The following is a 15,328-nucleotide window of genomic DNA, read 5'->3' as shown; positions in this document are numbered from 1 at the left end:
CTTTTTCTCACACTCAACCCTTGTTCATGCCGTAAGCTGATGTGCGGGCCTTTTGCGGACGTTGCTGCTACCCAATCGTTGATTGTGGCTGTGTTGGGTGCTACCCTAGTCAGAATTTCTCGGAGAAAGTGCCGGTGGGATCTGTTGGAGATGTGAGAAAGTTCCTTAGCACTGATGGATTTCGAGCCCTGGATGGCAGACACGAGACCCTACAGAGGCGATATTTCCCAAGATGGGAAGATTCCATCCATGACACATTAACCCAGAGGTGAGCTGGAAAGTTAGGGTCTCCCGGCAAAGACATGGGAAGCAGGGATGGCAAAGGCATGTAAGACAACGGCACAAACGGCTGTTGGAAGAATGTCGTGTACATGTGTGTCATCCCATCTCCCTTGTAAGTTGATAGCGGGAGCTGCCTAAAGCAGCCAAAAAGGAATAGAAACCTTTGTACCGCTCCCCCCCCCTCCCCCAAGAGAAGATTGACATCGCAGATCGGACTGCTACCAAACTCTGGACAAGGCCGCTGATGTTCCGATTCGCACTTTTAAGTCCGAAGGTCCGTGCCGGTCCGTTACTTTTCAACAACGGTTTTTTTTTTTTTTGGGGGATCATTAAAATAGAGAGACCAAGGTACCTACCTTCCTTCTTCTCGAGTGGTTGCTGCGGGTCTCTCTACGTGTTTCGTGACTGCAGCAGATTCGTCACCCTTTTTGCATCAGCCACTGTGAGTAACAGTGACAAAAGAAGGAGATCGGCTTCTTCCAGATGCCATCACCGATCGCAGACCGTCGTTTACTCTTCCCTCCTAGGTATCTAGGTTACCAACCTGAGTTGGCGCCCGGCTCCAGGCCCCCAATATCAGTGACCCGGCAGCGGGACCAACATTTCGTCACGTACATTTAGCGGCCAGCAGCCCCTCATCGAGAAATAGTTGCCTTCAGACGTGTTGTTGTCGACCTCTTTCTGGAGCCAATAGTCCAAGGCTGTGGCGCAGCAGACCTGTGGAAATTTCCTCGACAAACTGGATGCTGCCTTGTGTGGACGCCCTACCTCTGGGGACCTACCCCTCATCCTTCCTCCCATAAGGCTTTACCTCATCGAGGGAGAATGGTTCGTCGACTGGGACAAAGGAACATGTCACTTCCAGCTCAGCGGGAACATAGAATATTATCATCATCATCAACAACAATACCAATATGGCCATGTCCAAGTCTGTTGCGGATCAAGGAAGACGCCAGTCTGTTAGCTGGGTTGGAGGGGATGAATGGGACCCGTGGAGGACGACGATACAGGACCTATACCAGACGCAGAACCTACCGCTCAAGGATGTCATGAAGGTCATGGAGGAGGAGCATGGTTTCCGAGCAACGTACGAGCCCTCCTTTTCTTTTTTTGTTTCGATCCTCGCTGTTCGGAATCACCAACTCTGACAAGCCAGAACCACTGATCTTACAGACAACGAATGTACAAGACACGTATAAAATCCTGGGGTCTCGACAAGAACTTTAAGGAGTGCGAAGTGGTAGAGCTATTCCGTGTCCGAAATGAGCGTGACAGGGTCGGGAAGCGATCAACAACATACATGATCCGAGGTCGAGAAGTCGACTGGGACAGAGTGCAAAACTATGTCAGAAGAAAGGGGCTGAACATCACCCAGCTTCTCGCCTCCAGCGCCGGCACTGTCAGTCCATGCGCGAGGGAAATATCGTGTTTTACACCACCCCCAGAAGATGGGAGACCAACCGGCACTAGAGATGTGGATGTCAACTTACTGAGGGTATCCTCCCCTTCCTCCTCCTCGCCCTCCCCATCCCCACCAAACAGCAGCAACACCAACAACCTTTTCCCCACAACCTTCCCCCCGATCTCTCCGGCCGCAACACCAACAACAATCCACCAACCCCCTCAACTCCCGCATCCTCTCGACCAAATCAACAACCCCCTCCGCCGACCCTCCTACCCCTTCCCAGCACCACCACCCCCATTACCGATCGTAACCCCCCCACCACCACCACCCCTCCTCCCAACTCTATACCCCCCCCAACCACCACCACCACCACCACCACTCCCATCACAATACACCACGGGCACCCAGCTCACAATCTCCCAATCCTTCCAACTCTTCCTCTCCCGCCTCTACAAAACAACAATGTTCCAAGACGGCGAACGAGCCTGGGGAACAACAGATTTCTTCCTCCGCAACATGCGGTCGCTGGAATGGCTTTCCACCATCCGGTACGCCCTCGCGATCAATAAATCTTTTCTCGTTGACGGGTTGGATGGAAGTGAGGGTAGTGAAGAAATTAAACGGTTCAAAGCTGTCAACCGCGCGTTTGCGGTCTTGGAACCGGGGAGTAAAGGCGTGATAGGGAGCAGGATGTTTTATATTGTTAACTTTCTCGGGTGCTTTCACGCTGGACCGGACGGGGGCGCGTTGAAAGAGCTGGCGGGGAGGTTGATGGAGGACATTGTTGTCAAATGTTTCCGTGGGGGGGAGGGAGATAGGGGGGGGTTTGGGGGGGATCTGAGACGGGTTTTAAGTGGGGGGATGGGCATGAGATGGAGGTTGACTCGGTGGATGAGCTGATGGAGGAGGGGATGTCGGTCGGGGAGACGGCAGGGAGGTTTTTGATGGCGGTGTTGGGGCGGATGGTGAGGGAGGTTGGGCTGGAGGTGCCGTTGGGGGTGGTTTTGATGGGGGATATACATGGGGTGGGGGATGCGGTTGGGGAGTGGAAGCCGAGGGGGATGAGGGGGGGCACGATGGCGGGGTGTGCTTGGAGGAGCTGTTTGCTTTCTCCCGAGCCGCCTTCTTCGAATACGAAGGAGGATACGGGGGTTGAGTTGTTGGAACATGGGATCTGGCTGGCGGGCTATGGAGATGATTTAAAGGCCGAGGTCAAGTTTAGGGCGCTGATCGATCAGGCAAAGACCGGCTCTTCCCCGTCGCCAAAGATGGCCGCTGAGATGAAGGTGCTGGCACGGTGTTCCCATTATCAGCTGGCGAGTATTTACTGGAGGAGAGGAGAGAAGATGGCTGCCACGGAGGAGCTGCAGTTGGCTGTCAAGGCATCGGTATTGTATGATCACTTTGTGCAGTGGGGGGACGTGGACTTTTTGTATGTATGATGGCTGGGACATGGTTGTAGATTTCAATGGCAGAGACATATACATACATGTACGTGGTTTCTGAAGTCTTTGTCGACATCGGATGTAAGCAGCTGTTTCCCCCCGGAGCGTTTCACGCCGGCAATACCACCCTGGAGTGAAGCCATGCTCAGCCGCACAAACTAGTGAAAAGCCCCGCTTTGCCCGATGGCTATGGCTATGGCTTCTGCGGATTGACAGAAAAGCCCCCGGGACCCGAGAGCCTGGTGCCCAGTTCAAAGCTCGTCCTCTTCTACAAGCCACATGCCTTGGGCTCATCGTTCACAATGGCCTCAAGCGAGCATCCGGCGGTTGGCTGCAAGACTTGCGCCTTCTTTTCAGAGGCCATTCTCAAGACCATTCGAGGAGAAGCAGTCGGTGAGAACATCATCAGACTCGCCGCAAGTTTCGATCCAAAATGTGCCACCTGCAAATACACCCTCGACTCCTTCGCTCGTCTAGCGCCAAACTCGCCCCTCCAACTGACCTGTCCTATGCGACTCGATTGCTTTCCCCAAAAGCGATTCTTCTTTCGAACCGGATGTGGTTGCTGGGACCACTCAGCCTATCACCTCGAGCTGCTTCCCTCATCAGAACTTGCTCCGACCTCAGTCCACTACAAGATCATCGACGCAGACACAATCGACATCAGCTCCCTCAAGCGATGGCCGGAATACTGCGAACAGCACCATGAAGACTGCCGACCCACCCCCACTCAACCACCCGTCACAGACATGATCCTAATCGACGTCGACGAGCACCGCCTCGTCCAGTTCCCCGGCACCCCCCCAAAATACACCACCCTCAGCTACGTCTGGGGCGTCCTCCCCGACATCCTCGAAACCCGCATCTCCAACTTTTCAACTCTCCAGCTCCCAAGCTCTCTCGCTTCCCCAGAGATCCTCCCCCGGCTCCCACTGACAATCCAAGACGCCATCAAGGTCACGCGTGACATGGGCGAGCGCTACCTCTGGGTGGATAGACTCTGCATCATCCAAGACGACGAGGCCAACAAAGCCCAGCAAATCGCCTCCATGGCCTCCATCTACGCAAACTCCCAGTTCACCATCATTGCCGCTGACGGAGCCGATGCCAACACTGGTCTCCATGGCGTGGGCTCTTCCCGCCCCTTTCCGGACCTTCCAATCCTGGAGTTTTCTCCCGAGTGCCGGATGCGTCCGGGGCCGGAGACAGAGGAGGCGAGGTATTTCACCACGTGGCATAACAGAGCTTGGACGTTCCAAGAACGGTTGCTGTCGAGGAGGTCGCTCGTTTTTTTTAGGGGGAGCGTGATCTGGCAGTGCAAGTGCTCCGTCTGGGTTGAAGGGGCCGCCGCGGAGCCGGATGGGATGGTGGTTGATGAGACATGGAGGACGGAGAAGAAAAGGCCGGCGCATCTGGCGTTTGATAGGCACTTCATCTTTGAGCTCAAGACCCCCAAGAGGCCCGACTTTCGCTATTTCGAGGGGTTGGTGAGGCAGTATCAACGGAGGAGGATGACGTACCAAGCAGACGGTCTTCGGGCCTTTTCTGGGATTCTGGATGTCCTCAGCCGGACTTATGATGGTGGTTTTCTGCACGGGATGCCAAAGATGTTCTTCGACGTGGCCATGTTGTGGGAGCCTCAGGCGGGGTCAAAACCGAGGCTTGTCGCGCCGGGGAGCAGGGAGCTGATGTTTCCTAGCTGGTCGTGGGCTTCGTTCCAGGGGAGTGTGGCGAACAACTTGAGCGATCACACTTTTGGGAACAACCCTTCGATCGAGCTGACTCCGGTGGTCAGGTGGTATCATGCTCCTGCTGATGAGCCGATCAGCTTTGTCAATCTCACTCCGCATCTCGCTCGGATGTTCAAGCAAGGGGGTGTTGGGGGGTTGGATTTGAAGTTCTTTGATGTGCCGACGATTGATACAGGCGGGCTTACGGTGGAGAAGGAGAAGTTGGGTTGGCTTCTTCATGGGAGTGTTTCGGTGGCTTCTTTTCGGGTGCAGCCTGAGAAAGAAGAGACCAGCAAGCTGGTCAGGGTTGCGTGGGAAGAAGAGGTGGCGCCGTTTGTGAACTACCATTTTGTGGATAGTTCTGGGAAAATAGTGGGCAGGTTGAAGGTTCCTTTCACGAGGGAGGATCCGGTTTTGGAAAAGGATACGCTGTGTGAGTGTATCGTGATATCGGAAGGGAAGGCATACTACACGAGGTCGAAGTGGCTCAAGGAGATATACCTGCCGGAATGGGGACTGAACGAGGAAACCCGTGAGCTGGAGGAGTTCCATTTTTACAATGTTTTGTGGGTTGAGCGGAGGGAGGGAATTGCATATCGAAGGGGATGTGGTACCATTTGGAAGGAGGCCTGGGATCGACAGAACCCAGAGGTGCGGGATATTGTCCTCGGTTGAACACTTACAGGTCCATGTATCTGTCAGCTTCTCGACAATACTCTCCAACACCCCAAAGATGAACACCAGCACGCCATTCATTTCAACATGAAAGCCTTCGGTCTCTGCACACATGTCAGAAAGCCGTTGGATGCTGTTCAATCTCTCGGGAATATTGGCGAGAAAGTTTGGGATGGTCTCTCTTTCTTTGACATGTTTCTCAACTGCCTAATTTCCCACTCGTTAGCAGAGGTTGCTTTCGCTGGAGGTGGATCTGCTCACAGCCAATATCACAGCGAAGCCTCCCGAGATGAAAGCACCAAAGGGGTCAAGGACAACATGCTCGAGGGTGCAGATTTGGTGTTCTGTTTGGGCGGGGGAGGCGGCTGGCTTCAAGAACCTGAAACGGGTTCGCTTTCTGTTCTTTGGGGGAAGGCATTTCCCCCCTCGTTACCAACTAACTCACTGTACCACAAGGTCTCACTTCCTCTGCAGCTTTATGTGACATGCTCGAGTTGAACTTGAGCGCTCATGCCTTGCAAGAGCCCGAATCTATGAGAACATGAGCATCCAGGTCGTCCGGTTTCTGGATTCGTCTCAACCGCGACACTCAAATTTGAGGAACACAGCTCTCGCGTCCATATTTGTCCACCAACCATGTATTCCAAATGTTAAACAAACCCCCAGGCTTCCCTTGACCTGGAGTCGTACTCGACGAGGCACTTCCAGTGCGTTGTCCACGTCGTGCCAAGGTGCTGCCTCTGTCGTATCACTTTGCATGCAACTGAGCGCTGGTTCGACTTTTCTTTTCAGTTATTCAAGCCGTCTTTATTCCTCCAGTTGAGATGGACCCTAAATCGGAGATCGACAGGTTGGTTGGATCGCTTGAGACCAAGGAACAACAACGCGATTCCAGAGACGAGGCAGACATACCCCCCTGTGAAGCGACGGAGAACAGCTCCAGAGTGCTTGTGGATGGCCAGGACCCTACACACCAACCGTCTGACGATGGTAGCTAGACGAACTGAGTAATGAATCTGAGGACAACTCTGACGGCGAATCCAGGGCCAGGTTTCGCAACCCAGAACACATGCCGTTACCCCCCGCACCATCGATCAGCGCCATTGATGTTGGGGAATCTTTAAGTAATTTGGAATTTGGAACGCCCATCTCAATCAACGCACACTGTACCAGAACGGCGCAAGGCACAAGATATACAACTGACAGTTCATTTCTTTGACCTATCGGAACAAGAACAAGATGATGTAGAAAGTTGGAACGTATATCTGGTTAGGGAGGCTCGTACCGACGTGTGATTCGATGGGTGCCCGGCACCTTTGTCGAGAGCTCCTTGCCCGTGCCCGAAGACGACGTCCACGTTAAGTCTGGTAGTGTTTTTCAGTACCTTGAAGCCCACCGATTTCACAGAGCAGGATCATGTTACCAAATCATCGACCTCGCAACGACCTACAGGAACCAGACCGTTGTTGAAAGTCCGAGGAGTTATGACGGACTTGGTTGTTCATTACTCTCATTTGGATTTCAACGGCCATGAGTATGGCTGTGTTGATGATTTGTTCGTATTCAAACCATTCGAAGGCGAAATGGACATCCGCAGCCTGGAGGCTTATCCCATGAGTTATTTCGACAAGAAGAAGCTTGATATTCGGGCGAGAGGTTCGTCGATGCTACAAGTGTATCACGCATGCAGCACCAGGGCCTTACGGTGGGACCAAGCCGCGACGAGGTAAGATAGGTATCCCATCTTTGTGGCTCTTTGAGTCTTCTCGTCTTCTCAAACATTATAATTCTAACATCCGATTACGCATTCTTCCACAGATCAATAGCCCTGTTATTATCGATGTGAGGATGGCCTTCGTCGAGGACAAACAGTCCTGGGAAAGAACAGGCATGCAGCTACCAATATTTACGAAGCCAACAGAGTCTAGAGAAATGGCGAGGTACAACATGACAGACCCGGACGAAGCTTGCATTACCGGCGCGCCAAGTTGCGGCAATAGGTGGTGTCGCGCACACGTCAACGAGGGGTATTCCTTCGGTCCATACACCATGGAAATAGCCGTGAGGCGGGACCCAACTATAAGAAGGGGACTCGGGAGTTTGCTGGCCGAGTCTCAAAACAGCTTCGGGAATGACCATATGAGACCAAAAATGCTCCATTAGCTACCCGGGACGGTGCCTGGCTTTTCTCTACGAAATCGAAAATGGGGTAGGGTATGTGTTTCCACTTACCTATGCCGTTTCGTTTGTTGAGGAGAATATGGGTGTGCTCACTAAAACCTTTACCCTTGCAGCTTTACTCGAGCTATCGAAGCTACGCCGGGTTGAGCACAACTACGGCTGGGATGACCTTGTTCTACCCCCAGGCCATCGGAAAGTGGTGCAGGCCATGGTTGAAACGCATGCGACCTACAAGCCAGATGGTCATCCGGCCACCGGAAATGGACGCGGTGCCTGGAAAAGGTGAGTGGAAAAGGCGTACACCGGTTAATGGTTTTCAATCCGTCTTGAAACATTGTGAAAGCTTACACATAACGTTGCCTTCCAGGCAAAGGCTGCATCATACTTCTTCTACACGGTGTCCCTGGGGTTGGAAAACATCCACGGCTGGTAGGCAAAACACTCTCCTTTCATCTCAACGTCTGTGGATCGAGGACCTAACGCTAGAGCTAGAGTGAGTTGCTGCTCACACAAAGAAGCCGCTTTATCCCATCACATGCGGTATGTGTCCAACATGCCAAATCCATATCTGATTCTGACTAGCGACAGGCAACATTGGATACAATCCTGAGGATGTTGAGAGGAACATGGAGGACCACTTCAGGCTTGCCCACAAATGGGGTTGTGTTCTTCTCCTTGATGGAAGCGGACGTGTTTCTTGCCAGACGGGGGGTGAGTTTTGCCCTGGCCTTCCTTTGGTAGCTGAAAAGGCGAGTCACAACTAAAAAAAAGCAGCAACGAGATGTCAAACGGTAACGGCCTAGTCTCTGTCTTTTCTGCGAATCCTCGAGTGCTACTCTGGGATTCGTTTTCTCGCCACTAACCGGGTCGGAGCGATTGATGACGCCTTTCGTTCTCGGCTTCATCTGACACTCTGCCATCCGACTCCCAGAAGCAACCAGACCATCGAAATCTTCAGGCACAGCTTCGAACGCCTTGAGATGATCAACGAGGGCCGTCAGGAGCACAACCTCCCGCCGTCTGAGTACAAGGATCAGCAAGACAGAATAGTCGAATGGGCTAACGAGCAATGGAAGATGCTCCGCTGGAACGGGCGCCAGATCAAGAATGCCTTCCAGACTCATGGCACTCGCTGAGTTCAAAGCCAAGCGCAAACAAACCAGCGATGGCCAGGATCCAAGGCCAGTGTTGACCAAGCGTTGCTTCGAAATCGTGCCAAATGTGACAATTGAGTTCAACGCATACCTTAAAGCAACAAGGGGGTTTGACGAAGCGGGAACAGGCCGGAGAGGACAGCTTCATGAAAAAGATAAAGGAGAAGAACAAGGACTACTTCAATTCTGATGAGAGTGAGGCCGATGACTCCGAGGAAACCGAAAGTAAGGATCAGACAGAGACTGAGGAGGACAGCGATGAAGAGGAGCCAGATGAGCAGGACAAGAGGAAAGTGAAGAAAAAGGGTGGCGAGGGCAGCAAGAATGGCAAAAAGTGCAAAGATACAAAGGGGAGGAAGAGCGAGGGGAGGAAAGGCGGCTCCAACAAAAACAAGAGAGGGAAGAAAGCTGGAAGCGATGAGGACGAGGATGACGAATGATGACAAAAAACGGCTGTGCTTTTTCTTTTCCGACAAACTGATCCCGTTGTTCCTTTCCTTACTTTAGTTCTAGTTAATGCCAAACAATGCTTTTTCCTGACACACCAGTACCTTGAGCTCACCTGTCTATCTAGAGATAAGTAGCCCGAGGAGCAAGCCCATCCCACTCTTACACATTAGCTAGGCACCTGGTTTACCAGATAGGTGCTATAAGAAAACCAGAGATATATGATGTATATTTACGAACGGGTCCAGACTATGTACCTGCCCCACCCAATCTCTTTTTCTATTTCTCAACCCCCGCATTCTTCGTTCCTCATCATCCCTTTACCCGATCTCTGATTCACAACAGAATCCCATATTCATCACAGCTCTCAGCAAACGTCAGCGTACTTTCTTGATTCTGTCAAGGTCACGGCCATCACGAAAGAACCTGTCCGGTGTCAGGCTGAAAGAGGGCCGATCAGCAACCGGTGATATAGTTGATGGTGATGTAGCAACCATTGTTCCCTGTGCAGCACCGTCATGTTAGGAACCAAAGCGCGTTTGAAACTGTCGGGATTGACATTGTGACTTACAGTGGGCTGACCCGCAAGCCTGGCATCCGTTGTTGCGGATTGCGTTGTAGGCGCTCCTCAGAACAGCCCCGGTCGCGATGCAATCCTTGCCCTGAACAAATATGCCGCAGTTTCCACTGCACGTGCCGCTCTTACTGTTTGTACCAACTGTGTTAGGTACCAGCCGTCGGGAGGAGGAATAAAAGGAAGAAAAGGGCTAGAGGCGGACTTACGCGCCACCACTCGCGTACGTGGTGTCCTCGATCTTGTTCTTGGCCGTGGTGCAGCTGTCCTTGAAACCTTGCCTGTTGCTGCACGCGCTGCTGCCCTTGCAGTTGATCGAGTCCTGGCGGGAGACGAGCTGGCCGCGGGCGAGGATCTCGCCGCCGATATGGGGGCCGGTGCTGGCAGGGGACATCGCCTCGACCTGGACGGCCACGGTGGTCTCGCCGTTGGAGAGCATGACGGTCTCGAGGAGGGGGTTGGACTGAGGAGCGGCGCAGGCCAGTCCGGCCAGGACGAGGGTGAACTGGATGATCTGAGAGAAATGCATCTTCGGCGAGTGGAATGGAATAGGCTGAGATGGCTGAAGTCCTAGTAAAGAGCTGGTCTGTGAGAGCTTGGTGGTGAGATATCCAGTCTGAAAAGGAGCAGAAGAAGAGAATTTATACCTACCTACCTAGACATATCTTTCAGAGCCAACAAGGCTGGAGCGACCATCTCGGACTACACATCGGACTTCCTTAGCCTTGTATTTGCATCCTAGCCTGATTCAACGTTGGTTTATGTACAGCCTGACAGCGCTCGCTAAATGAATCTAGTGTTATGGAGTATTCGAATCCTTCTAGTGATCTAGAGCCAGTCGGTTACATCACAAACAAATAGCTGCCTGCTCGCCAGTCGGAATAGGCACGCTCGTATTTAGTACTGCTTACGCCCCACCGCGAGCGGCTCTCCCCTTTGATACTAGTGATCCTGCCAATACAACATGCTGTTTCATCAACACAACCATCGCCTTGGGACATTATGCCGACCTATCCTAAGCCTACCCAGACTCTCCTTCCTATTCTTTTGAGTCTTCAAGTCTTTACACACTGATGTTGCGCCTAGGAACCCAGGCACCGGATATAAGGATATAAACGAGAATGAGGCAGTCACCTTCGTCAGGTGCCTTTGAACGAATCCAAGACGACACCATGTTGTACTTTGCCAGGGGATTGCCGCTGACGCTGGGTGAGGAGTCCTCAGAAAGCTTTGTGGAGAACAATTCCTGGACGGACGCGCGTCTTTGATCTACTCGCTGGCACCTTGCGGGAGTTATCAGAGCCTCTATATCACCTCGGCACCCAAGTCACTACCAGTGGATCCGCAATGCGTTGATGTCAACTACGGTAGTATTCGTTGGTCAACGCTCCATTGGAGCGGCTCAAATTCCCTTCTCCACCACAGCCGGAGACCTCATGCAGGGTGCTTGTGCACCTTGCTTTTCCGAAGGGGCAAGATGTGGAACTAAGCTACAGTCCGTATAGGTTCCTTATCACACTGAAGCTTTCAAGGCTACCTTATCCTGCCTCCTTTGCATCCTTCCACCCAGGGTGGCTCATGACCTAGTCCTACCCGCAAGCATCACCTGACCTTATAATGCTGCGTAAAGTCGTACCTGACCTCCATGAATCCGAGAAGCAAATCCTTCAACAAAACATCATCCGTCTCCCCCTTCTTCAACAGCTGCATAAACTCGTCCCTCTCAAATCTCGTCCTCGGATCCTTATCAGACACTCGCCTGAAGTTCTCTTGTGAAATGGGGTTGATAACAGTCTGCCACTTCTCAATCCTCTTCTCAGAGTACAGCTCCAGAATATCCTCACCGGCCTTGTTTTCCCATATCCCCACAAGACAGTCAAACAGGCCACCAACATCGACAAAGCCACCTGTTATGCCCAGCCCTCCCCATGGGTTACACAGATGGGCTGCGTCTGCTGCTAGGAGGATGCGACCAACTCGGAATTTGGGGGCACATCGTTGGTGCATCTTGTAAGGTGAAATATTGACAATCTTGTACTCGTCTGGCTTGGGGTGGCCGGGGAGCATCTGTTGGAATTTCATGGGTTGACGGGCGATGTACTCTTCCCGGGTCAGGCCGGGTGTTTCGCCGTAGGTGATGCGGTACATGTTGTCTTTTGTGATGCGGGCGGCCATCTTGCAGTTGTTAGCACCTATCCTGATCCTTTTTCCTTGCCAGAAAAGGGGCGCTTACAAAGAAGTTCTCCGGGTGAACGATGAAATTCGCATCATGCCACCCAAACTTTCCCTCAAAGTCGTAAAACGTCTGTTGTTTCCATGTCAGCCCCAGCCACACCCAAAACAACAACAATGAGAGAGTAAACAAACATTAGTAGCAATAATCTGCGCGTCCCAAGTAAACCCAGGAAACTGATCCCCGAACAAGCTCCTCCTGACAATACTATTCGCCCCATCACAACCAACCACATAATCCGCCTCCTCCCTCTCCACCTCCCCTCCCTTCCTCTTCACCTCCACCCACGCCCTCCCCCCCACCTCGCCATCCTCATCCTGACCAACCCCGACAACCTCGGCATCAAACTCCACCTCCCCACCGTACTTCTTCACCTCCTTCAGCATCAGCTCGTCCAAATCCTGCAGGACATAGCAGTGTGTTCTCAGGTCTTGGCCGTCGACATCACTGAGGACTTTGGAGGCGTCAAACCCGGCGATGATCTCATGGCTGTCAGGATCGCGCCAGCACATGGTCGAGAGGATGAGGCCGTTGGCGCGGAGCTGGTCGATGATGCCGGCGCGGATGAACTCGGGGATGGCGGGGGTGCCGTAGTGGGCTGCGCGGGGTTGCTGGTCGAGCTGGGAGGCGGACTCGAGGACTTTGACGGGGATGGAGTGCTTTGCTAGGAGGAGGGCGAGGAGGAGGCCGGAGGGGCCGGCGCCTACTATGAGAACCTTGGGAGGGCTGTCAGACCCATGGTTACGGGATGAGGGTGTTGGGGAGGGTGATGTACTTTCTTGAAGGGGCGGGGGTTGTCGTCAGTCATGGTGAGGGCCTGGCGTGTTCAAAGTTGAAAGGTGTTCTTCTCGGTAGAGGTTCATCGTAGGGGAGGTAAGTCATTCTTATGCTCGCTTACCCCACCGTCACATCGACCATCTACAATGTCCTGCACCTTACTTACGTACATGGCGTCCAGCATGCAGGGAGCAAATCGGTGACCACGCCTTCTTGGGACTCGGCATCGTGTACAAATGCGGGACCATGATGGTCAGCTGTGATACCCGGGCTGTTGATTTATTGCCGTTGCGTTAGCTTGAATCGCATAGGTACTGGCCCTCAGGTGAGGGGGCCGTTGGAGGTTGGTGCGGGGAAGAAGGTCTCGATCGAGAGAGGGAGGGGTACTTTGTTTGGGTGAAGAGCTGACGGGCCTTTTGTACCTGGGTTGTACAGGTATTTCCGGCTCTTACAACCCGAGAACCAGACACATGGGACGATAGATGAGTGCCTAAAGGAGGCCAAGGTAAACAAACAACACAGAAACCATCACAAGGGTTAGGGTTTGCGCTTGTCGTTGAAGTTCCCTTCTCCCCCTGGACCAAATGGGGATAGCCTCTTGCTAATAACTCGCACAACACTGTGACGAACCCCGATCCAGAACCTCTGAAAGGAATACTCAGTTGAAGGTGCTTCTAGGCAATTGTTTCGGTGCAGCTAAACAGTGTACAACAATGGCTTGTCTCAATCACAATAGTCTTGATACCAACGAATGTGACTTGTAATTGCATGCTGCGGAACTATCCTCAAGCTATCTAGTTCCTCCGTATATATAACTCTCGGGACCGTGGACCGTCGACCTATAACCTTCAGTATTATATTATTCTATTTAGGTTCCCGAGTCCAGCAACGACCAGTGATACACATCCACTCCCGTATTCCGGCTCCACAATATCCTGATCGCCAATATGCGTAATACTATTAATCCAGTACTCATCCGCCTCAACGCCAAACGCGCTGTTTTATCCAACATGCCAGTCAGTCAACCCGTACCTATCCATCCTCATACCTTGAAACACCGTAAAGACTTACCAAGATTCATACTGAGCAAGCGTCTTGTGCCTGCCAAAGCTGCTGTACTTGAAGGTGCCATTCCCAGAAAGATTGTTCGCCAGGCGCTGGCAGTCCGAGATCAGAGGCGAGTCGCTGGGTGGATCTGTTGAGATTGTCGAAGGTGCGATCGCAGACGTGGCAATAGTGATGGCGCTCAACCTCATGTCTGGTGGCCTCGGACTGGGTCTCAAAAACCTCGATGCATTTCTCGCATTCGTAGTATTCATCGGGAAGATGGCAGTAGTCCCACATGTGCTCAGAGCGGTCCCAGTTGTCGTTGAAGTACTCGACACAAGTGAAGCACTCAAAATCGGGAATGCTGTGGCCGGTCGGTGGCCTTGCAGTGCTGGTCACGGGTGCGCCAGCCGCTGGGGAAGCGGCGATAGCAATCCCCGCATTCATACATGTTGAAGCCTGGCGCGACCTACACGAACCAATATTAGCTTTGATCCAAGCAACTCTCAAAAATACCCATCAACTTACCTGCTGATAGGGAAAGGCTGGCGTGGAGATATGTCTCCGTTTGGCTGGTCTTCCCGCCTCTGCCTGGTGATGATGGCAATGTTCGATGCCGTCCCGGATGCCAGGGGAAAGTTTGGGGAAGTGGAGAAAGCTTCCACGATTGAATCTACAAGAACCTTAAAAGGCCCTCAAAATATACTCGGCGATGGGCGTTTGCCGGCAAGGTACCGGTCGACGGGCGCCGAACCATGGGCTCGATGTTTCATTTAAACCCATCGGAGCACGACGCGAAAACAACAAACAAAGAAAATAGAGATTCAATTGAATTTACCCCGCGCCGGCCAAGCAGATCACTCAAAAGGTCCGCATGCGGTCTTTGTCCACAACAGGAGGTTAACACAGACTCACGTGACCACTCAAGTTCTACACTTTCCTCACTTCCAGCCTGTAAAGAGGGTTCCTGAACGTTTTGCACACGGAAAGATGCACACGCAATCAGGTCTATTTGCAGATGTGCCAATTCGTTTACTGTCTCACCTAAAGGCCATGCTACCGCACTATAGCACACCAAACAAAGCTACAAATACACAGACGTGGGTGCAGACAGGGCATCACGTTGTGCACGTGGACTGAGAAGCCACCCGTATCGAGAACAGCGCCAGGTATGATGAGATCTTTATGATAAGATCAGCATCGAATAGAAACCTCAGGATAAGATCGTTAAGATAAGATCAGCATTGAATAAAAATCCCAGGATAAGATCATAAAGATAAGATCATCAGGATAAGATGCCACGCCAGCCCTCTCCACCTTTGGTTGCCAAGCCAAATCCCACCCCCTATTCCAGCCCCTGACCACATACATTACAGAA

General features: G+C 52.5%; 7 protein-coding genes across 7 annotated transcripts; 4 read left to right on the top strand and 3 right to left on the bottom strand.

The window, feature by feature from the left end:
• Nucleotides 1-169: 169 nt before the first annotated feature.
• Nucleotides 170-2,587, top strand: QC762_503930 (uncharacterized protein; the record flags this gene model as incomplete). Its single annotated transcript, XM_062890812.1, has 2 exons — nt 170-1,369; nt 1,456-2,587. The coding sequence occupies exons 1-2, from the start codon at nt 1,197-1,199 to the stop codon at nt 2,585-2,587; spliced, it is 1,305 nt and encodes a 434-aa protein (XP_062741937.1). The 5' UTR covers nt 170-1,196.
• Nucleotides 2,588-3,434: 847 nt separating this feature from the next.
• On the top strand, nt 3,435-5,537 carry QC762_503920 (uncharacterized protein; the record flags this gene model as incomplete). The annotated part of the gene is made up of 1 exon (XM_062890811.1): nt 3,435-5,537. One exon carries the CDS (start codon nt 3,435-3,437, stop codon nt 5,535-5,537), a length of 2,103 nt encoding a protein of 700 aa, XP_062741936.1.
• An 87-nt stretch (nt 5,538-5,624) lies between these two features.
• On the top strand, nt 5,625-6,082 carry QC762_0078660 (uncharacterized protein; the record flags this gene model as incomplete). Its single annotated transcript, XM_062883878.1, has 2 exons — nt 5,625-5,925; nt 6,012-6,082. 2 exons carry the CDS (start codon nt 5,625-5,627, stop codon nt 6,080-6,082), a joined length of 372 nt encoding a protein of 123 aa, XP_062741935.1.
• A 2,936-nt stretch (nt 6,083-9,018) lies between these two features.
• QC762_503915 (uncharacterized protein) lies at nt 9,019-9,312 on the top strand (the record flags this gene model as incomplete). The annotated part of the gene is made up of 1 exon (XM_062890810.1): nt 9,019-9,312. The coding sequence occupies one exon, from the start codon at nt 9,019-9,021 to the stop codon at nt 9,310-9,312; it is 294 nt and encodes a 97-aa protein (XP_062741934.1).
• A 218-nt stretch (nt 9,313-9,530) lies between these two features.
• QC762_503912 (uncharacterized protein) lies at nt 9,531-10,844 on the bottom strand. Its single transcript, XM_062890809.1, has 3 exons — nt 10,103-10,844; nt 9,891-10,024; nt 9,531-9,822 (listed from the first exon to the last, which is right to left on the bottom strand). The coding sequence occupies exons 1-3, from the start codon at nt 10,420-10,422 to the stop codon at nt 9,776-9,778; spliced, it is 501 nt and encodes a 166-aa protein (XP_062741933.1). The 5' UTR covers nt 10,423-10,844; the 3' UTR covers nt 9,531-9,775.
• Nucleotides 10,845-11,155: 311 nt separating this feature from the next.
• Nucleotides 11,156-13,264, bottom strand: QC762_503910 (uncharacterized protein). Its single transcript, XM_062890808.1, has 4 exons — nt 12,902-13,264; nt 12,261-12,842; nt 12,127-12,198; nt 11,156-12,068 (listed from the first exon to the last, which is right to left on the bottom strand). Exons 1-4 carry the CDS (start codon nt 12,932-12,934, stop codon nt 11,496-11,498), a joined length of 1,260 nt encoding a protein of 419 aa, XP_062741932.1. The 5' UTR covers nt 12,935-13,264; the 3' UTR covers nt 11,156-11,495.
• A 378-nt stretch (nt 13,265-13,642) lies between these two features.
• On the bottom strand, nt 13,643-14,789 carry QC762_503900 (uncharacterized protein). Its single transcript, XM_062890807.1, has 3 exons — nt 14,479-14,789; nt 13,975-14,419; nt 13,643-13,899 (listed from the first exon to the last, which is right to left on the bottom strand). Exons 2-3 carry the CDS (start codon nt 14,220-14,222, stop codon nt 13,758-13,760), a joined length of 390 nt encoding a protein of 129 aa, XP_062741931.1. The 5' UTR covers nt 14,223-14,419; nt 14,479-14,789; the 3' UTR covers nt 13,643-13,757.
• Nucleotides 14,790-15,328: the final 539 nt, after the last annotated feature.

The sequence above is a fragment of the Podospora pseudocomata genome, chromosome 5 (genome assembly GCF_035222375.1).
Source record: "Podospora pseudocomata strain CBS 415.72m chromosome 5, whole genome shotgun sequence".
Classification (NCBI taxonomy): Eukaryota; Fungi; Ascomycota; class Sordariomycetes; order Sordariales; family Podosporaceae; genus Podospora; species Podospora pseudocomata.
This window is presented reverse-complemented; position numbering and strand designations above follow the sequence as displayed.

Bases quoted from the DNA above. Each gene is read 5' to 3' on its own strand.
- QC762_503912 (XM_062890809.1), bottom strand. From the start codon at position 10,422: ATGCATTTCTCTCAGATCATCCAGTTCACCCTCGTCCTGGCCGGACTG. The intron at 10,025-10,102 runs GTAAGTCCGCCT...TGGTACAAACAG, and splicing joins ACGTACGCGAGTGGTGGCGC to TAAGAGCGGCACGTGCAGTG. The intron at 9,823-9,890 runs GTAAGTCACAAT...GGTGCTGCACAG, and splicing joins GGCTTGCGGGTCAGCCCACT to GGAACAATGGTTGCTACATC.
- QC762_503910 (XM_062890808.1), bottom strand. From the start codon at position 12,934: ATGACTGACGACAACCCCCGCCCCTTCAAGAAA. The intron at 12,843-12,901 runs GTACATCACCCT...AGCCCTCCCAAG, and splicing joins ACCCCCGCCCCTTCAAGAAA to GTTCTCATAGTAGGCGCCGG. The intron at 12,199-12,260 runs GTTTGTTTACTC...TGGAAACAACAG, and splicing joins CGCAGATTATTGCTACTAAT to ACGTTTTACGACTTTGAGGG.
- QC762_503900 (XM_062890807.1), bottom strand. From the start codon at position 14,222: ATGAATACTACGAATGCGAGAAATGCATCGAGGTTTTTGAGACCCAGT. The intron at 13,900-13,974 runs GTAAGTCTTTAC...TGGATAAAACAG, and splicing joins CTTGCTCAGTATGAATCTTG to CGCGTTTGGCGTTGAGGCGG.